This window comes from Acanthisitta chloris, unplaced genomic scaffold (assembly GCF_000695815.1).
Source record: "Acanthisitta chloris isolate BGI_N310 unplaced genomic scaffold, ASM69581v1 scaffold13432, whole genome shotgun sequence".
In the NCBI taxonomy this organism is placed as follows: domain Eukaryota; kingdom Metazoa; phylum Chordata; class Aves; order Passeriformes; family Acanthisittidae; genus Acanthisitta; species Acanthisitta chloris.
In genome coordinates this window covers 34,081-53,159 of record NW_008661133.1, presented here as the reverse complement: position 1 = coordinate 53,159, position 19,079 = coordinate 34,081, and the positions used below count along the sequence as shown (strand labels likewise).

General features: G+C 40.2%; 1 protein-coding gene across 1 annotated transcript in view; it reads right to left on the bottom strand.

Moving 5' to 3' along the window:
* Positions 1 to 1,888: 1,888 nt before the first annotated feature.
* Positions 1,889 to 19,079, bottom strand: part of SPIDR (scaffolding protein involved in DNA repair) — a gene marked incomplete at its 5' end in the record, with an annotated part of 28,052 nt that continues 10,861 nt past the window's right edge. Inside the window, 7 exons of the mRNA XM_009070120.1 lie at positions 1,889 to 2,023; positions 4,583 to 4,636; positions 5,117 to 5,231; positions 6,601 to 6,694; positions 11,915 to 12,067; positions 13,049 to 13,247; positions 17,341 to 17,484. Coding sequence (XP_009068368.1) covers positions 1,889 to 2,023; positions 4,583 to 4,636; positions 5,117 to 5,231; positions 6,601 to 6,694; positions 11,915 to 12,067; positions 13,049 to 13,247; positions 17,341 to 17,484 — 894 coding nt within the window. The remainder of the gene's footprint in view (positions 2,024 to 4,582; positions 4,637 to 5,116; positions 5,232 to 6,600; positions 6,695 to 11,914; positions 12,068 to 13,048; positions 13,248 to 17,340; positions 17,485 to 19,079) is intronic.

Sequence of the window (19,079 nt, the reverse complement as noted above, 5' to 3'; positions counted from 1 at the left end):
TAAATATATTTTTTTCTTCTCTCCCCTTAAATTATTTTTGTAATGGTAGTTTTCGTCTTTTCTACATTTTACTCATACCGATGCAGCTATGGTACATCTGTTAAAATGATTCAAACTCCCATGTATTTTAGAGAGTAGGACGGAAAAAAAAAGACTGAGCATGCTCGACCTTTTATATCAATTTTTACAGCATTTCTAAGAATAAAGGAAAGCATTTTAAATCAAGCCTGCTCTGGTTTGCTGTCTCGGCGGCGGGACGGGAGGTGAGGGCAGGGGGGGCGAGGGCGCCGCGGTATTCCCCGGAGCATCCCCAGAGCGAGGCAGGAGAGGGAACAGCCGTGAGACCCTCCGCCGCTGCGAAGTCTGCGCCCCCCGAGCCGCATCGCCGGGCACAGTGCTGAGTCAGGGGCTGTCCGTGACCGCGATTCTGACAGAAACGCGTGCGAAAATCCAAGAACAGCGGGGGTTAAAAACGCTGCTGAAAAACCTCCAAAGGGTTTCCATTCCAGATAATGCAAAGCTGCACCTCCACTAACGTGCTCTGGAGTTGGAACCAGCGAGTCCTAGGGGAGATAGATGCTGGCACCCACAGGCTTCAGCTCACTGTAGCTGCTGAACTGCAGGAGCTGGGCACTTTGATCAGGCAATGCCACTGCCCGGCTCGGGCTGAATGTGTCACAAACGGTCGGGCAACTTGTCTGAATTTTGATAGTGCACACACAAAGACGACAGCATCCCTAGGGCACTGGCAGAAAAATGGCACCTCCAGCTTTCCCAGAGAGAGAAATCTTGCTGGTTTCCAAGGGGTGACCCCAGTCTCGCATACAGCATCCTCTACACGGGACGACTCCTGACATCTCCTTTTTCCTTGCAGGGAGGCAGGTAAGAGCCTGAAACACTTGGGAGAGAGAGGGGAAAGATGTATTCAAAAGCTGGGTCGTTCCTTTGGTAATTGTGACTGATTAAGACTTTTCACTATCAGCCTGAGCTGCAGGAACAATCAGTGTGGCAAGTTTGCTTTTCCTTTTCTGCTGGATAATCACGAGGGGCCTGTGCAAACTGCTCATCCCTCCTCCTGCAAGGGGCTTTTAAATACTGTGAGACTGGTAGGGGGGAAAACCTACTCTCACTGACATTAATTCTCACAAATCGAACAATGCACACATAGGATTATTTCAATACTATTTATCTGATCTGTAAGCCTTGTCTCCACAGTCAAGGTGAGGATATTAACAGGGCCTACAAAGCAGTTTGCGCGTTACCTGTAACAGAAACTATAATGAAACACCCACTTTGTGGGAAGCTACAGATAACACAGCACTTCTATGCTTGGAGACCAATTAGCTGTAAAATATTAACTTTATATGTGCCTGACACTTCAAAATATAAGCTTTGTTCACATCTCCATCTTTATAACAATTATTGCAAGGTGATAACAAACAACTCAGAATTCACGCTCTGTGCGGCGTTTTGCGGCCGGTCTGATAAAACTCAGCTTAGACCAACATTCACTGCCTGTAGCAAGGTATTTATTTCAAAAATATCAGTAAAATATTTTCCATCAACACATAATAAATACGCAATTACATAAAAAAATAAATCACAACCGTACAAAACTTCCAGAAGATGTTTTACATACATAAACGGCAAACATGCCAAACAACTGTACGCTTAAATTCTGAACTAATCCGAAAAAGGAGAGTTCAAAAAGTCAAACAGATCTTTTTATATAGGCATTTTTTCAGCATTAGCACAATGTGCTTTGTAAATCACAGTTTTAATAAACTATTTTAATGCTTATCACACCAGCATTATACATTATCTGTGGCACTAGTTAACAGATAACCACATTACAAAGTCCACAGATACTATAATAGCTGACTAGAGTTCAACTCTGCCTTGCTGCAGCTTCCAGAAGAACAATTTCCTCTAGTGCCACACAGTTGGGGTGGCTGGTTGTGGAGTGGACGTAGCAGTTCAATAACCCCACCTCCTTTCCCAGCACGCTCTGCACCTCGTAAGTCTGCAGGGATAAAAGCATGGTGAGTAAAACAAACAGTTCTGGACGTTCTGTTCTAAGCAGCGTTCAGCTGTGAAGATGCAGCGTGTGAGATTCTCTTCCAACTGACAATTTTTTTACAGGACTCAGAAAGAAAGGTGCATTAGAACAGATGGAAAGAAAGAGTACATTAGATTTTCAACCATTAGATCACACTCCTGCCTCAAGTGCTGCTTCCCTACTAGACTTTAAAAACAGGCTGTTTAAAACCCCCAAAAGTTCCTGTGGCTTTGAACTCAGTTTGCTGAAGCACAACCTTTACCCAGTTTTCTGATGCTCTCAGGACTTCACACATGCTGGCAATGTGTACATACGTACTATAGATCGATTACCTTTGCTAACTGATCCGCTAAAAACCCAGTCTGTGACCCTTTTTCCTCTCCTCCCTCTCCCCCCTTTTAACTTTGTGTTGTTCATGCATCCTTTACCATCACCAGCACCTATACAGTCCCTCCAGTTTAATGATCCCACTGGCATTTTACCCAGGAGTTGTGCCTGAGTGAATTTGTAGAGGCTGTATCCTGCCTGGAGGAGAGGGGTGTAAGGCTGGGATGGCTTCACTAAGGGGAGACAGCATGTTAACAGAAGAACTGGTAACACTGATAGCAAATACCTCACTTTACAGGGTATATCAGGTTCACATCCATTTCTTCCCTTAATGGGACTTGCCTACAACCAACCTCTGACCATGCCCTGCTCTCTTCCGGGATGTGCTGCCGTACAGGTATGTGATAACCATGTCTGTTGCCTGGTTCAAGGTGTAAACAACCTTTTTCCTTTTTTTCCTAGACTATTTTTACCCCAGACCAGTTCTACAGTCCAGTTCACCATGCAGCTGCACAAACAGTTCTACTGGTGTAACAGCAAGGCTGCCACAGGGTAAGGAACAAGTGGTCAGGGCCAGCGACCGCTAAAACCAACCTCCCTGCCAAAAGAATTGATTACAAAGCTACGCCCTCAGAAACTTTAGCAGCACTGCAAAAAAAATGCCACTTCAAGTGTGATTTCTTGTGCTGCTTTTTAAAATGCAGCAGTTCAGAGATGGAAATGCTTATTAAAAAACAAACCAAACCAACTAACCAAACAAAACCCAACAAAGTAAAAAGTTATCCCTGCATTTCAGCTAGGGAAGAAAAAGGATTAAGTTGCCAGAGTTCTAAATACTGGCATTATACACACTGCAACATGAAGTTGTCTGAATTCTAGTAACTTGAAAAAGAACTATGTTTTGCCAGTCTGTAACCAAACCAGACACAACCTTAAAACTTAGCAAGACTTAACTGCTATTAAAGCAGCAAACACATTTTGGAAATTCCTTTTCTCTCTATGCTTAAATGAAATCTACACATCCTTCACCATAAGAAAAGTTATTTATTATCTCAAATCAGCTTTCCACTTTAAATACTACTGACAAATCCCATTAAAACTATGTAATAGAAAAATGCTGGAAAACTTGTAAGACAGGGAAAGAAAAATGACCCCAATACACATCACCTAACTGAAGATACTTAACTGGGGTGATTTAATAAGAAAACAAGCCAACCTTTGCTCCCTTCCATGTGCAAGGGAGAGGGGAGACCTTGGGATCCTAATTGGACTTAATGCCTCTCTGAAGGTGCCGCTCCTTCACTGCTGACCATCCAGCAGCCAATGCCAGCCAGGCACCTACCCCAGTGCCTCCCTCACCTGCGATAAATCTGGGTCACTGTGCCAAATGTCAGGGTTCTTCTGATATCTCAGATTAAAGGAATAACTACTTCATGATTACATAAACTGTACTTTAGCCCAGGCAGCCCCGTGGCTTATGTGTGTTCCATTCACACAATTATTAAAGTAATTTTGTATTTTGCGAACTCCTCTACTATTTACACCTGCCAGTGGCTTCAGTCCTGTGCTGTTACAAAGTAGTTGTGGTCTAGAGGGTTTAGAAGACCAGTTCCAAAAGGTGGGATGCTTGGACTGTGTCTTTCCTGTCTTTGGCTCCTAAGCCAGAGAACAGAGTGAAGCCCAGCACTGCCTGTCACAGTTTTGAGTGCCTGGACATAGTGCTGTTTGCAGGCAGTTCTGCAGATCCACAGCTGAGCTAAATTTGTCCAAACAGCCCATCAGCAGCAGCTCTCTTCCAAAAAGGAGAGTGTCACTCTGATGATAGTGATGAGATAGCAGGGTATCAGCAGCTGGAAGGTGGGATTGCCAAAGGACTCAGATCACAGGCTGGACACGAGAGAAAAATTCATGACTTCTAGTGGAATCTCCTACTGCTCCTGGTGCAGTTCAGAACTAAACTGCCTGGAAAGTCAGAATATCCATCAATGGAGGTTTTCAAGACCCTGCCAGCCAAAGTCATGGCTGACCTGCCTACACATTGGCAATAGCCCAGTGTGAATAGCTGGTCGCATGATGACCTCCAGGAATCCTTTCCATGTCTGTGATATGACTGTCTTCCCACCTGATTCATGTCTCCTGTACTCTGCCTCTACATTAAGTTATGTGGTTTAACTTTCTTTGGTTTGTTATACCTACCCCATCTTCGCTGGTGGAGGACATCAGGAGAGAAGAGATTGTCTTTTGCAACAGCTGGAATGAGAAAATGTACAGGTTTTGTTCTTGACAAAAATCTTACGTATGCAAAAACATTGTTTGCAGGTTAAAACAGTCACATAGAACAAAGATTTATCATTTTAATATTGAACGGGTTTGTTTCTCTGGCCAAGAAAGCAGAGGAGAGGTGACACAAATGTTCAGAATGGAAGTCCAAAAATACACATTCCTTTTAGACTGTGGAGACTGAGGTTTCTCAAGGCACAGCCTAATAAAGCCCTCCAGCTGGGCCATAAAACAGTTGCAAACCTCAGGGTGAACTCATTGACTATTATTTGAGCAAGATCTGGGAAGTGTGCTCTTAGCCCAGTGAAACACGAGTTTAGTATTAAGCTATGAGCTAGTTTAATTTGTCTTCTGACAGAGCTGTTTGCAAAAGCGTGGCTTGGAGTACCTGTGTGTCTACACATCTAGCCTTGCTATACTCAATACACCAAAGCTAGTTTCATGCCATACCTTTACTTTTATTGTACTTTGAGATCGGGATGGACAACTCAAGAAGACTTCCAGCTGCATTTTCAAAACTGGTGTTATCACAACTTCAGAGCACTGGTTGCAATATAGCAATTCTCTGCAGCATACGAATAATGATGGGAAAACATTGAGAAATGGAAAAGCTATCAGTTGTAAATCAAACAAATAAAAACCCAACTAGTTATTCTCTAAGATACTTTGCTGGTAGACTTTTAGTAGGAAATCCCTGGGAGAGATTCAGTTGATAATAGCAAATAGAGTTCTTCTGCTGGTAGAGCCAAGTAACTTGGACTATATAAGCTCTTCTGGCAAAAGGATCTTCCTTTTGTAAGTTCTGGCAACACGGAGGGAGATTGCTATTTATAGTCACCCCACTTAAGCAAATATTAATCTCACAACCTTCCAAAACTTATGGCGAAAGAAAATTTGTAGTATAGATTTGGCTCAAGTGACTTATTGACTTAGGCCCTCATTCAGCAAACGTTCAGCGTTTTCAGTGCACACCTAAGTCATATACATAAAATTAAGCTCAGCTATAAGTGCTTGTTGGAAGCATTTCTTAAACAAATATTGATACTTCATTTGCTCTCCAAATGAAGCGAAAGTGTCCTTCACAGGTGAGGTGTTTTTTTTTAATTGAACTATATTACTGTGTGAACATATACACACCCTTATGTTTTGCATGACAGTATAATATAGGACACTTTTTTTTTACTTTCAGCTCTTCCCCCCTCCCCCCCAGGCTATACATAGCACAGCATAAGTGGCAGATCTTCTCATATTTAGGAAAATGTTATCTATTTCAATAGGATCAAACGCACCCAATTTCTCCTTATGCTTTTGCCAAATTTTTTCCTTCCTTCCTTCCTTCCTTCCTTCCTTCCTTCCTTCCTTCCTTCCTTCCCTCCCTCTCTCCCTTTTACACTCTGACTACTCATCCCCTTGGGTTTTTATTCCATTGGGTATCTCACACTCTGGAAGAGCAGCCTGGCTAGGCAGCTGAAGGGGAGGCTTTCCAAAAGCATGTCAGTGTGACTCAGGTTGAGCATTTCAGGTGATAACAGGTCCTGTAGGATCAGTCTCCACATCTGGGACAGTCATACTTCCAGAATTATTCAGCATTCTTTTTAGAATGTAAAATCAGACCTGTGATTCATGTGCACGTTTACTAAAGCTAATATTATAATGCAGTGGGCTATGAAGTCTTAAGCAAGGCTTTAAGATTGGTTTTAAAAACAAAAGTAATAACTGCAAAATCAACCCATTTCATATCTACTTGTATCTTTCTTAATAAATTAATGTAACCTTGCAGGTTTTATCAGTTCATCAGCAATAAAACTACTGCGTCTTAGTTCTAGGAAGGAGCAAAGTGCAGCCTGTGCCTGCAGGAATCATTGCATCACCTACTGCTGTTATGGCTACACCTACAAAACACCTGGAGTGCTCCAGAGCATACTGACTCTCACCTGTCCTGGGGACACAGTTCCAACTTTCCATTGCCACATCTGTCGCATGTAGGCCAGGAGAAAGCAGTGCTCTCATTGACTCCAACAACGGTACCTGCGTAACACGGAATTCTTACAGAATGCTAATGTTAAGCCAGCAAACACAGTCACTCCTGGCTTCACAGCAGGTTTGAGCTTTTCTGACCCACATCTTAAGACTTGTCAGAGCAAGAATCAGCTCTTCCAACAATCTCACTCCCTCTTCTTCTTTGTCCCTCCAACAAGGGATGACAGTACAGCAGAACGTGTTACATCCTAAAAACACCAGAAGGTAGATAAACTGACAATTAACTTTCCAACCAGGCTCAGTTCTTTTGGTTTGGATTTTATTGCTTTTCTGATTTGTTTTTGCTTGTTTGCCTTCTTTCTGGTCCTCTGATGTTTCCTTGGCAATAAATAGCAATAAAAATCATCACATTGGATAGCCTGATACTGATATTTAGGAAACACAAACCAATAAGAGGACCCAATCCCTTTTGAAAACAATGATGCAGATTAAATTCTGTTAACAATGGAGTTATTCTTCATTTATACTAATTTAACACAGATTAGACCTGGCTCACAGACTTAAGTGTGTGCCTAAGAAAGGGAATGCCAAAGATACTTTGGACTAATATAAAAGGCCTCGCTGGTTTTGGCAAGAAAAAAATATATTCATAGTTTTATGAAAAGCCAATGAAGAGTGGATACAATCCACTGGCAACAATATGATGAACTTATGAGCATTATTTATGGAGGAAAATACTTCTAAGTATTCACCTGTAAGAATGAAATTACTCTTAAAAAAACCCTCACTAGCACAAGCAAGAGAAGAGCAGACAAAAAAGTCCAGCTCCTATTGAGCAAGAATCTCACAGTTCTATACCACATTCAATAGAAGAAAGCCTTGGAGACTTATGGAGTATTTACACTGTCTGGACTGTAAGACAGGGTGTTAATCCCTTGCCTTTCTGGTTCTCCTGGGGCAAGGAGGGAGCTACACACCTAAACAACAAAACCGTAATTTTCTCTGGGAATTCAAAAAGACATCAAGTCTGAAGATCTGGAAAGTTGCTTCTCAAATACAGTATTTATGACCCAATTGCTAAGCACACAATGAAACAAAATGCATTTCACTGACAGAATAAGCAATTCTATTTAACCCCTTGGACTCTTACAGGAATAATTTTGGTTCTTCAGTGTTTGTGATAAACTGGCAGTTTCCATCAACACTTGCTACTACAAGGTAGGAAGCTTTCTGCCACAGCATGGGCATGTTTCTCTTTGAATGATGTGAATGCTGAACGGAGTTAAGTCCAGTTGACAGTCGGTGACTAATGGTGCTCCCCAGGGCTTAGTGTTGGGGCCAGTCCTGTTTATTATCTTTACTGATGATATGGATGAGGGGATTGAGTGAATCCTCAGACAGTTTGCTGATGACACCAAGTTAGGTGAAAGTGTGGATTACTGGAGGGCAGGAAGGGTCTGCAGAGGGACCTGGACAGGTTGGATCATTGGGCCGAGGCCACTTGTATGAGATTCAACAAGGCCAAGTGCCACATCCTGCACTTGGGTCACAACAACCCCATGCAATGCTGTAGGCTTGGGGAAGAGAGGCTGGAAAGCCTCTGTTTAGCCTGGAGAAAAGGAGGCTCAGGGGACACCTTACTGCTCTCTACAACTACCTGAAAGGAGGCTGTGGTGAGGTGGGGGTCGGTCTCTTCTCCCAGGTAACAAGTAACAGGATGAGAGGAAATGACCTCTTGTACCAAGGGAAGTTTAAATGGGCAATAAGGACAAATTTCTTCGCTGAAAGGGTGTTCAAGCATGGGAACAGCTGCCTGGGGAAGTGGCAGAGTCACCACCCCTGGAGGTATTTAAAAGATGTGCAGATGTGGCACTTACAGACATGGTTTAGTGATGGGTTTGGCAGTGCTGGGATAATGGTTGGTCCTGATGATCTTAAAGATCCTTTCCAACCTAAACGATTCCGTGATTTTTATGACTCTTGTTCATCAAAATGAAAAGCTACCAATTAGTTTGCTGAAGATGTTTCCTTCTTCATTAAAAAAATCATTTTAACAACAAAATAAATCCCCTTTTCTGACAGGCATTTCTCTCTAAGCCTTTTCACTTTCTCCCAATTGTGTGCCATATTGCAACTGCAGGATGCCAGTGCACAAGTAATGCAAGTACATTTGAAGAAAATTAATCGGGATCATACTGATAAGACTCTGCCTAGTGGAGAGGTTTATTTTGATGACAATGTAGAGTTTCCTTGAGAAAACCACCAGAGATCACTGAAGTCAGAACAACTCAAAGCAGCAACAGGTTTAATAATTTAGTGACAGTCTTGTGCATCCTTCATGCAAAGTGGTTTCTCAAGTTTAAGCTGCTGAATTGCTGCACATCTTTGTTAAGCCTCTAGATTTTGCTTGACATTCACAAACCTTTTGGATATTTTCCCAAGATGCACATAGCCAAAATTCGATTTTTACCTCTACTCTTATTTTTATGGGCTGTGGCTACCATCATTAAGAAGAGATTGACAATAGGACAACACCTGGAAAAACAGATTTCTCATGTGTAATGCAAAGTCTGGTTGAAACATTCAAAAATTGATGTGGGTTTTTGTTTGTTTTTTTTTCCCCCAATCAATTACCCTGGTTAATGGGACAGGAAAGGAAAAGAGAAACCTAGGTAAGCTGATTGATTCCATTTTAGTCACACTGTTAAGAGGAAAACTGGAAAAAACCACACCCCTGAGTAAGTGCTTAAACATGAAAATATCCAGCGTCAAAATTCAATCACTGATGGTGAGTCATACTAGGCAAATAGCATTAATCAAGTAAAATTCCCACATATCGTATGTGGTAAGGACTAACTAGAATTTGCTCATAAGCATGATTAAGAGGAAAACCAGTTCTGTGCAGTATGAACTGCCAACTTTTAAGTCATCCTGACTGCTACTGTACCGCAAAAAGAGGTTAGAAATTACATTGCAATGCATTGTGATAAGAAAATAAATCTATTAACCCTGAGCTCACAGGTGAAAAACACAGATTCATTTTGCAAAGAAGAACAAACTTTTCATTAGAAAGCAACCACAGGTTTTCACTCATCTGTTGAAGAGGAACACACTCCATCCCAGAGCTGGTATGACTGGACCTCCCTGAAACAAGGATTTCTGACAAACTCATTGGATCTGCTTGGACTGCAACATTTGCCTTTTCGATAGGGAAGGAACCTCTGAAGTCTATCCAGTCCAGCGTTGCTAAGGGACAGCTGTGAGCAGGAGCTTGGACTGGAGGAACTTCAGAGACTCCTTCCAACCTACCTTATCCTATTTATTTACCTTTCAAAAAATGACTGCAAAGGAGCAGGAAGGCACACTACTTCAAGAAGGGGTAGAGTTGCAGCCTCTATAAGTGTTAGGTGGGAGGATGCCGATGTACAGCACATGTAGGTGATCAAAAGTACAGGAAGTGAAAGGATGCACAAAGAAAAAGAGTGAATGAGGTAATACTGCTTCTCACTGAAACCCAGACTAACAAGTCTGAGTTAAGAGACAGAGACAGTGACTGAATTTTAGAGACAATACATTTTCCTGCACATGTTCTCCATCAAATACATATTCTCCTACCAACAAACTAGGGTTGATGCTATTTAGTTTCACTACTTCAGAAAGATGTAGGCATCAACTAATTGAAATCCAAAAGAGTGACTATATCTCTTAAATGCTATTAAATTATTTTACTTACACATAGAAGTGAGAGTCATCACCTATATATATATATATTCCATGAGCATAGAAGATACTTTATATTCTATGTTGGTACCCAGGTGTGGGAACATAGTGGTAAGAGCTACCCTGTGCAAATTCCAGATTGAACAAGCCAAGGTTGTAGGATTAATTTCTTTTGTCATTCTTCCATCTGTAACACAGCAAAGGGAAAGCATGACATCTCCCATGTGTGTAAAGTAAGGACTTGTTTACACAATGGATCGCAAAGGTGTATTTTCTTTGCTGTACTGGAAGAAGAAAGGATAAAGAAACGTTTGCTTTATCCCACTATGCACACTGTCAACAAGAAGAAAGAAGACAGGCACTTCTCATACTTCTAGAATTAACAGCAGAGAAGTGACAATTCCTAGCATAACTATTGGAGACATTAAAAAAAATAATCAAAAAGCATTTCACACTCAGTGACTGAAATATCTTCCACGGAACTGTATCAATGCAAGACGTACATAACAGCCAAGGCTTTGAGTGAAGTGCCTCTAGTTGTGCATGGTTTTCATTATGCACTGTTAGAGTTCAAGATTTGTCCCTGCAAGGTGTTCATTTATTAATCACAGAGGCATTGCTAACTTGTGGCTCTACCATAGCAGAAGGTTATGTTTAGTAAAGGCTTTGCATGGTTTCAAACTGTCTTCTCAGTGCATCACATTATAGCTCGAAGAATTCATTTGTAAACCCTTATTTGCTGTAATTTTAAAGTTCATTTCAAATACTCCAGTGAATACCTGCAGGTGTAAATGTCAAACAGCATCAAGAATTTTCTACAGGGACTACTGGAATCATAAGAGTTAAATTAAGAAAGGAAACAGTCTTTAAAAGCCAAGAGTTGTTGGGCTTTTAAGGACTTTTTCCTACAGGCACTCTACAACTGGGAGGTGTAAGAAGCTGACCGGACGAAGTCAGTAGGAAATATTTTTCTGCATGATTAGGAAATGTTAGAAAATACATTGTAAGAAATGTTTCTGCATGGTTAGTGGTAGGACTAAGATACTAGATAATGCTATGATCCAAAGTGGCTGGTGAGCAAATATTGGCCAAGTTATGCTAGATTACTATGACAAAACACTAAATTGTCCCACTGCAGCAAAGCTCCAGGGAAATCAGTCACTAACCCCTACCATTCATGATCTGGGTAACATATCTTATCCATCTGCCTAAAAAATATTGGTACACTTCGCTGCTGCCAACATCAACAAGTCTGGTGTGAACAGAAGGCTCCTGAAAGATGACAGTGAAGGAAGGAATATAATGAAACAGACTGTGCACTAAACATTTATTCTGGGCTATGAGTGTGTGGGAGCAGAGCTCAGCCAGCAAAAGGCAAACAGAGCCCACAGAGAAGTATAAAATCTTAAATATCCTAATGACCCACAGCAATGCTGTGCTTTTTTTATCCCTCTACATTGTTTGTGCAAGAAATCAATATAAAGACACAAAAGATTAAAGTAAGCACAAATAATTAACCACATTCATTTCACGAAAGGCCATACAAACCTCTTAGAGCACAAATGGAGTTGGCCTGTGTTGTAGAATCCAGCTCATCGAGTCTGACAGGGCCAGTCAGCTCACTGAGGTCAGCAGCAGCAGCCGAGCACAAAAGAGGCTTTTGTAATAAGAGAACAGTACGTTCAACACAAATAATCCTACCTGCCAACAAAGACATTTCAACTCAGTACAGTAACAAGGAAAAAGGTGACCATGTTAATTGTCATGGCCAATAAAGACAACGACCTCTGCCAGCTACTAAACAGATGAATACACTCTATCAGGGTTTCTCAGTGACAAAACATTTTGCTTTCAGCAATACATGCATCATGCTCTCGTTACACTTCACAACTCCTGGGGAAAGAAAAGAAGCTTTAAAAATTTGATCATGGCAGAAGAGAGTCTGATGCCACCCAGACTGCATGGCATCATGCTCCCTGCAAACAGGTTATTGCCTCTCCTCCCTGCTAGTAAGCTTGGGCACCCCTTCAGGTGGTCTCACTTTGCTTCAAAGACTACAAAGAGTAGGTGCATGCAAGGCTTTATTCTCCAAAGCAGAGATTTTTGCTTCAGGATGCTCAGCCATTTGCATGGCTTTGTACTTCCAGTCCACTTACATTTAGAAAGTGACTGAAGGCATGAGATGTGAACTACCCACACAGTCACCATACAGAACCAAACTGGAACCTCAAAAAAGAGGGACTAAAAACAAAAGTAAAGTGAACTACCAAAATTTCATGATCCGTATGGTGGTCAAGGCTCACAGCTAAGATGGTATAGGAGAGCTAAAATTTCTGTATCAAGTTTCTTAATACTCTTGACTCGTCTGTCAGCTAGCAAATTTGATTAACACTGGTCATCAGCTTCAACAGTCATCAGGGAAGACTGACAGTAATATTGGTGGATATACAAGAAGATCAATTAGTTTCTAATTTACTTTGGAGCTCAAGCCAAAACGATAAAAAAAGAAACCTTTCAGGAAAGCTCTAATTACAACCCCTTTCAAATTTCTCATCACAATCTTGCAAAACCTCATCTTCATCTGAGAATGAAAGTCTCTGGAGGTCACATATTGTGGTGTCAGACATAAGGACGCTCTTTCTGTGTGACTCCAACTGCTTCAAAACCACGTGTAAAGCTTACCATTTCCCCACAGTGCATCCTTGAAGAAGACAGGTCGCGAGGCAACACTGAGGGCTTCGATGACTTCCATACTGAGAACACACGACGCAGTGACTGACACAGCAACAACTTTTGGAATCGTATGAACCACATTTTGCAATGTGGAGTCAGTCACAAACAATGAAAGCTCTCTCTGATTTATAGGGACACTGTGCTTTGTCTATGATTTTTAAAAAAAATACAAAATTGAAAGCAATTGTTAATTTTTTTTAGAGAAGGAAAGACTAAACATCCTCATATTTAAATAACTCATAAAACTGAAGACATTATTACATTTAGGGTTTGTACAGGATAAGGAATCAAAGCCTTACTGGAATTTTTCGTTATTAAATTTCCAAGTTATCTTGGATTTACCTCTCCCAACCAGCATGCTTTATCATAATTCACTTAGACTGTACAAGGGATTCGAAATATATTTTATAAAAGTGTATCTATAGCATTTTTATCATATGTATGGTACATATAAAAAGTTAATTGTTTTGTTTTATTTAGACTTACATAATTTTTGCCTACAAAAAAAACCCAAAAAAGGAAAGGTTACTGCTACTACTATTATTATTCCTCTGTGAGCACATTTTTTAGGTATTGTTATCAGATTCCTAAGAATACCAGTCCTTGGCTAATAGCTACTGCAGATTACAAAGTTGGAGCTTTTTCTTTCAGTTGAACAAATATCTCTAGATATTTCAATGATGCATAAAGTTAAGGAAGTAGATCACTCCTATGTAAGAGAATAGGAATCTGCAATGACAGTCTAAGTTTTCTGCCCAAGATAGGTACGAAAATATCATGGCATTACTAAATTAAGGTTATCACAATGACTGATGTCACAACCAAAACACATTTCGGCTCAGCCTTCATATCTGAAAATAATCATCATAAAATCAGGAGTGTTCTTTAAATTTTTCACGCTGGGATTGTGAACAAGACAGACATTACATACACACCTGTGCTTATTCCTGGGTCTCTAACAAAATCAGTTGTGGTACAATCTGATGATTCATGCTTTTCTCCTTTTTTTTTGAACACAGCTTTTATAATACTTATGTGTGTATGTGAATTTTCCCAAGCCTTAGAAAAATGGGTTTAATAACAAAGCATATTTCACATTTACTAGTCCAAGCAACTTGTAAATTTTCAGATTCTAATATTTAAAAATATTTAACTAAGATTAATTTACTTTAAAATGTTTCTGTTGCTCTTTCTAATTACTCTGCTGATCAAAAATTCATACTTAAAACACTTAACCGAAAATTAAATACTATGACGATGGGATAAGCATTTTGTTCTCGAAATTGCATGTCTCTAGCATAAAATCATTAACCACACTAAACCATGCTCTCTGTTCATGCCACCAGCTCTTAGAGCAAACGCAAAAATTGTAAGTAGTGACTGGGAAAATTCACAATTCAGACACCACAGCACATGCTGCCTGTTGCATTGCTGTTATTTCTTTGCCTAGTGACTACACACATTTGAGCACCTCCTCTGAGTAGAGAGCGTTAGGACAGCTTCAAAGAAGGACCTTGCACATCTGTCCCTTGAGAATTACAAACACATTAAAAGATGGATTGCAAATCCAAAGAGTAAATAATAATAACAACAGCAAAAATCACAAGTTAGTATAAAATCATCGTCTTGCTATGTGTGACAATTTGTTCTGAACAGAGAGGACACAACAGACAAATAGCAGCAGGATTGAGTTATAAGGAAGGACAGCTCCTTAACCACAGATGGAATATATTTCCTCATATTCCTTCTGTACCACAGTACGGATTCTGAGTAATAATAAAAGCATAGTTCCATTTTTCCTTCACACAAATTAAGTATCTCAGAATACTGTAGCTAGAGAAAGCAAACACTACATTTTAAAGTACATCTGAAATAGCTCACTTAGCAGATTATTTAATAATAATAAATCTGCAAAATAAACCAAATCATTGTCCCTTCCTCACTTGTTATGACTTGGCAATTTTGCATGTGAAGGGTATGTCCTCTTGGCAAAGGCAACTGCAGGAAACAAACTGCTGTTTGTGATCTTCGGGGAGGGTTAGGCAAGTAAGACACTAACAGCAGGTAAATACCTTTATATTCGTAGGGCAGTTATCCAGAAAGTGAAACATAAGAGCAGTATCTTCTATTGCTCTTCTAACATTGCTTTCAAAAAATTTATGAGCACTCATGAAAATTTAGTGCTTATGGTTCAGTAAGTGAATGGCCATTAAAAAAAACCCCAGCTAATAAACTTCCTAGTAGCGAGACAAAACCATAGACCTTATTTTTGCTAGTCAAGATTCCATTCTTCAAAATCACATCTGTTCCTGCATGCTTCATCTTTTCTCTAATTCAGTGATGAAGTGCTTTTACACAAGAATAGTGATGACCCACATCAGCATCTCAGATGTAGACATTCCTGAATACAACACTGTTTGGCTAGGATACCTCTAGTCTGCAATTTTATTTTATTATTCACTATAACAGGTTTCTTGGAAATTGAGGTTTGCACATGTATGTGTCCATCTTTCTGTGAGCACTCTAAAGATCCCATCAAGCTAGCCCTAATTTCATGTTTGCAAACGCTCTGTTACATTCTTACTTAGTATGGAGAAAACACAAGAAATGCTCCTCGTCTCGGGAGTTAAAAGCACTCCCTGCCTAAAAATTCAATCATAACTCATTGGCTTTTGAAGCAAAAGGGCAAGACCTAAATTAAATTTATGTCTCACACTGGTGGGAAGCATCTCCAGCTATTCTGCTGGCCGTTCTGGAATTTCTTTGTCTTCGGTTCATATGCTTTGATTCACACTTTGTTTCTTGTGGAGCTGATGGACAATTGCAAATTATTCTCCACCAGAATTCAGTGCTGGCTGTACTGAAGATCCAGTCGCCAGGAAAAAATAAATAAATCAGCAACAAAAAATTCCTTTAACTGCTAAGAGAGTTAGCAACATTTTGAAAGAAAATCGCAGCATAATTCAGAAACAAATAAAACATAATTGTAAGCTTTCTGCCGTCCACAGTATGGATGGCAGATGTATTTACCTAAGAGTCCCTCCCTTCTGCTACTTACTGGACCATAAAAGCCAAATTTGCCTAAGGGGCTTCTATGGAAGTCAATGAAAATCATCCACACACTTGCATGAAAAGAGCAAAACTGTATTTTTCTATAACCATCATCCGTTACATTCTATCTCCCAACACTCAACTGACCAGGAACTTCTTGCTATGTACCTAAGGGCAGCATTTTGCTGTAAATTGAGTCTCAACTACCTTCCTGCAAGTTCCCTTTCCAGGATAGCAGTTTATTCAGGAATAATTCACTTTCTCACTGGATGGCATTGAACCCATTCACAGGCATTTTGGACATGGTGAAAATTCTACCCACACAACTCTTGAAGATAATCCCAGAAGGTTTTGGGCTTCCCCCTAAACAAGATAAATACTGGCTACTTGTCCTGGGTTGCAGTGTGGGGGTACCCATGGTATGTATTCTATTATCATCTCCACAAGCTGTTAAAGCAGGTGGGGCAGTGATCGTTATCACCTTGTCCCTCCCTCAGGGCAATCCTGATGGCTCCCTCAGGGGCTGTCTCTGATTGATGGGCTGTCAGGGACCCATGCAGGACACATCCTCCCAGTGACCCTTGTCGCCTTGTCCCATGGTGAGGTGACTCGCCCCAGGGGTGGGGAGCCAAACATGCTCACAGGGATATAAGCTGGGGTTTGGACCAGCACAGGGAGCCCTTTGCCTGCTGGATTCCCAGAGGACAAGAGCTGCTGCTGGACCTTCAGGAGAGGAGCAGGTCTGCGGGATCACTGCTCCAACAGACCCATCACTCCAGGAGGACTGCAGCCACCATTTCATTGGACTACTACTACACCCTGACTGACAGGAGGTCAGGTTACTTTCTGACTCTGTCAGGTTATTTTCTGACTCTGTCAGGTTACATTTTTTGTACTGTTGCATTTGTGTTGTTTTGTTGTGTTGTTCATATTAAATTGTACTTCTGACTCAGAGTCTCTCACCGGTTTGCTTTTCAAACCAGCACACTACTTCAGATAAACATTCTGCTGATTTTGTGTTGAATTCATTGCTTACCTGCAGCCTTAGATAGAGCACTTGTGCCCAAAAGCTACAACGTGCATTACAACCATCGATCTGAAAACAGTACAAAACCAGGGAATGAGACAAAGATGATACCAGAAATCCCACGGTAAAAAGTATTTGTTAACTGATTTGTAAAGCAGATTACCCGAAGAATTTCCTTTAGACCATGAACAGCTGGTGGCTGGTACAAATTAGAAATCTGTTCTTCCTCATCCACTTCCACATGGGTTTCACCAGACTGAACAGTAAGAATATAACAGAAGCTGGGAGGAGGAAGGTTAGTTGTCATCTATTAAAAAGTAAGCAAAAGAGATGTGACCTTAAAAAAGGCCAGTCAAGTTTTACAATAACAGGCAAAATGAAAAAAGCAATTTACATTTTAAGAGCGATGGGGAAACAAAATTATACAGTGGTTAATAACAAGGACTCTGATGTAGAAGTTGAATTAATAAACCAACATTCACAAGTTATAAGTGAAATCAGCTTGTGCACATCATTCTTTCCATAATCTGACATTGATCCTCATCACAAAAGCAACTCAGGATTTGGCAAACACTGTGACTATTTCAAGGTGTTTGCTGTTGGTTGGCATTTTTTATTACATGGTAGAGTGGCCTGATTATTCCTTTTTTTTTTTTTTCAAAACATCTGTCACTTTTCTGAGATTTGGGGACTTTTGCATGTGGGTGGGTTTTTGTGATAGTAAACAGCTGCCGAACTTTTAAAGCTGCCAAATTAAATCCAGGACAGCACAAGGAGATAATGAAGAACAGGAATGCAAGAGCTACAAGAACTGCTCTCTTTGTCTGATGCCAGATTTTTCTTTCTCCCTTAAAAAGTACCATGATGTAACAAGTTTATCAATCACCACTTAAAGAGGTCCCAAGCTAGAAAGGCTTCTCAGAAAAAAAAAAAAAAGACAATGCTAGAAGATAATTTTTATAGCAAATATGGTAAAATATTCTTTTGGTGACGTGTGTTGTTAATAAAGCATTTCATTTAATGAAAGAAACATGAATGTATTAAAGACAGATGCCCACCCATTAAAAATCTGCATAAAGAAAAATAAAAGCAAAAGAAGCTGATAGGCAAATTCTGTTTGCCTCCGACAGCACTAAAGAAGGTATTTGAACATATGCATGACTCAAAAAAACCCTGTTCCACAGACCTCTTCCCAACAACACTACCATCATGCTGGCAATATTATTTAAGTACCTATGTATAAAACTGCTTCCATAAAACGGTGCATAGAACTATACTGTTCGTATCAAGAAAAAGGTATCTCAACTGAAAGAACTCCACTCAGCCCAAAACGTGCAGCAGCAAAATGCAAGTGGTGATTCTACATGGAGTGAATTAGTATTTCAAACCCATGGCAGAAGTGTAAACTGCAAGATTATGGAAAGTTTCCCCCAGTTTTAGATTGCTAATAAGGTAGAAAAAAAATGAAGAACAAATGAGAGTCATAACAATGCTAAACAACATTTAAGAGCTTTGTTCCAGCCATGGATATTCCCATTCCACTGTGTTTTAATGCACAAAACCATCCATTCCTCTGAGGCTTCCAAAATGTTTAGATGAAAGGGAAAGTCAAGAACACAACTATTTCACTCAGTTTCAGTCTTGGTTTTATATATAACTAAGGTCTGAACTTTTTACTCTTCAATATAAACCCCTGGACAATTCAAAAAACACTCTACATTGCAAAGAAAAGATTCTCAGACTTTAGAAATAGCTAGTAATATTCATCTTCAATGTTCTCTGGTTTTGAAGCTTAATTTCACTTCCAGTTTTCTCTCTTTTTCCTCTGGAACTTACATCCTGATTGACTCCTCTATGCTCTTACACCAATTTTTAATACCACAAACATCTTCCCCAAAGAAC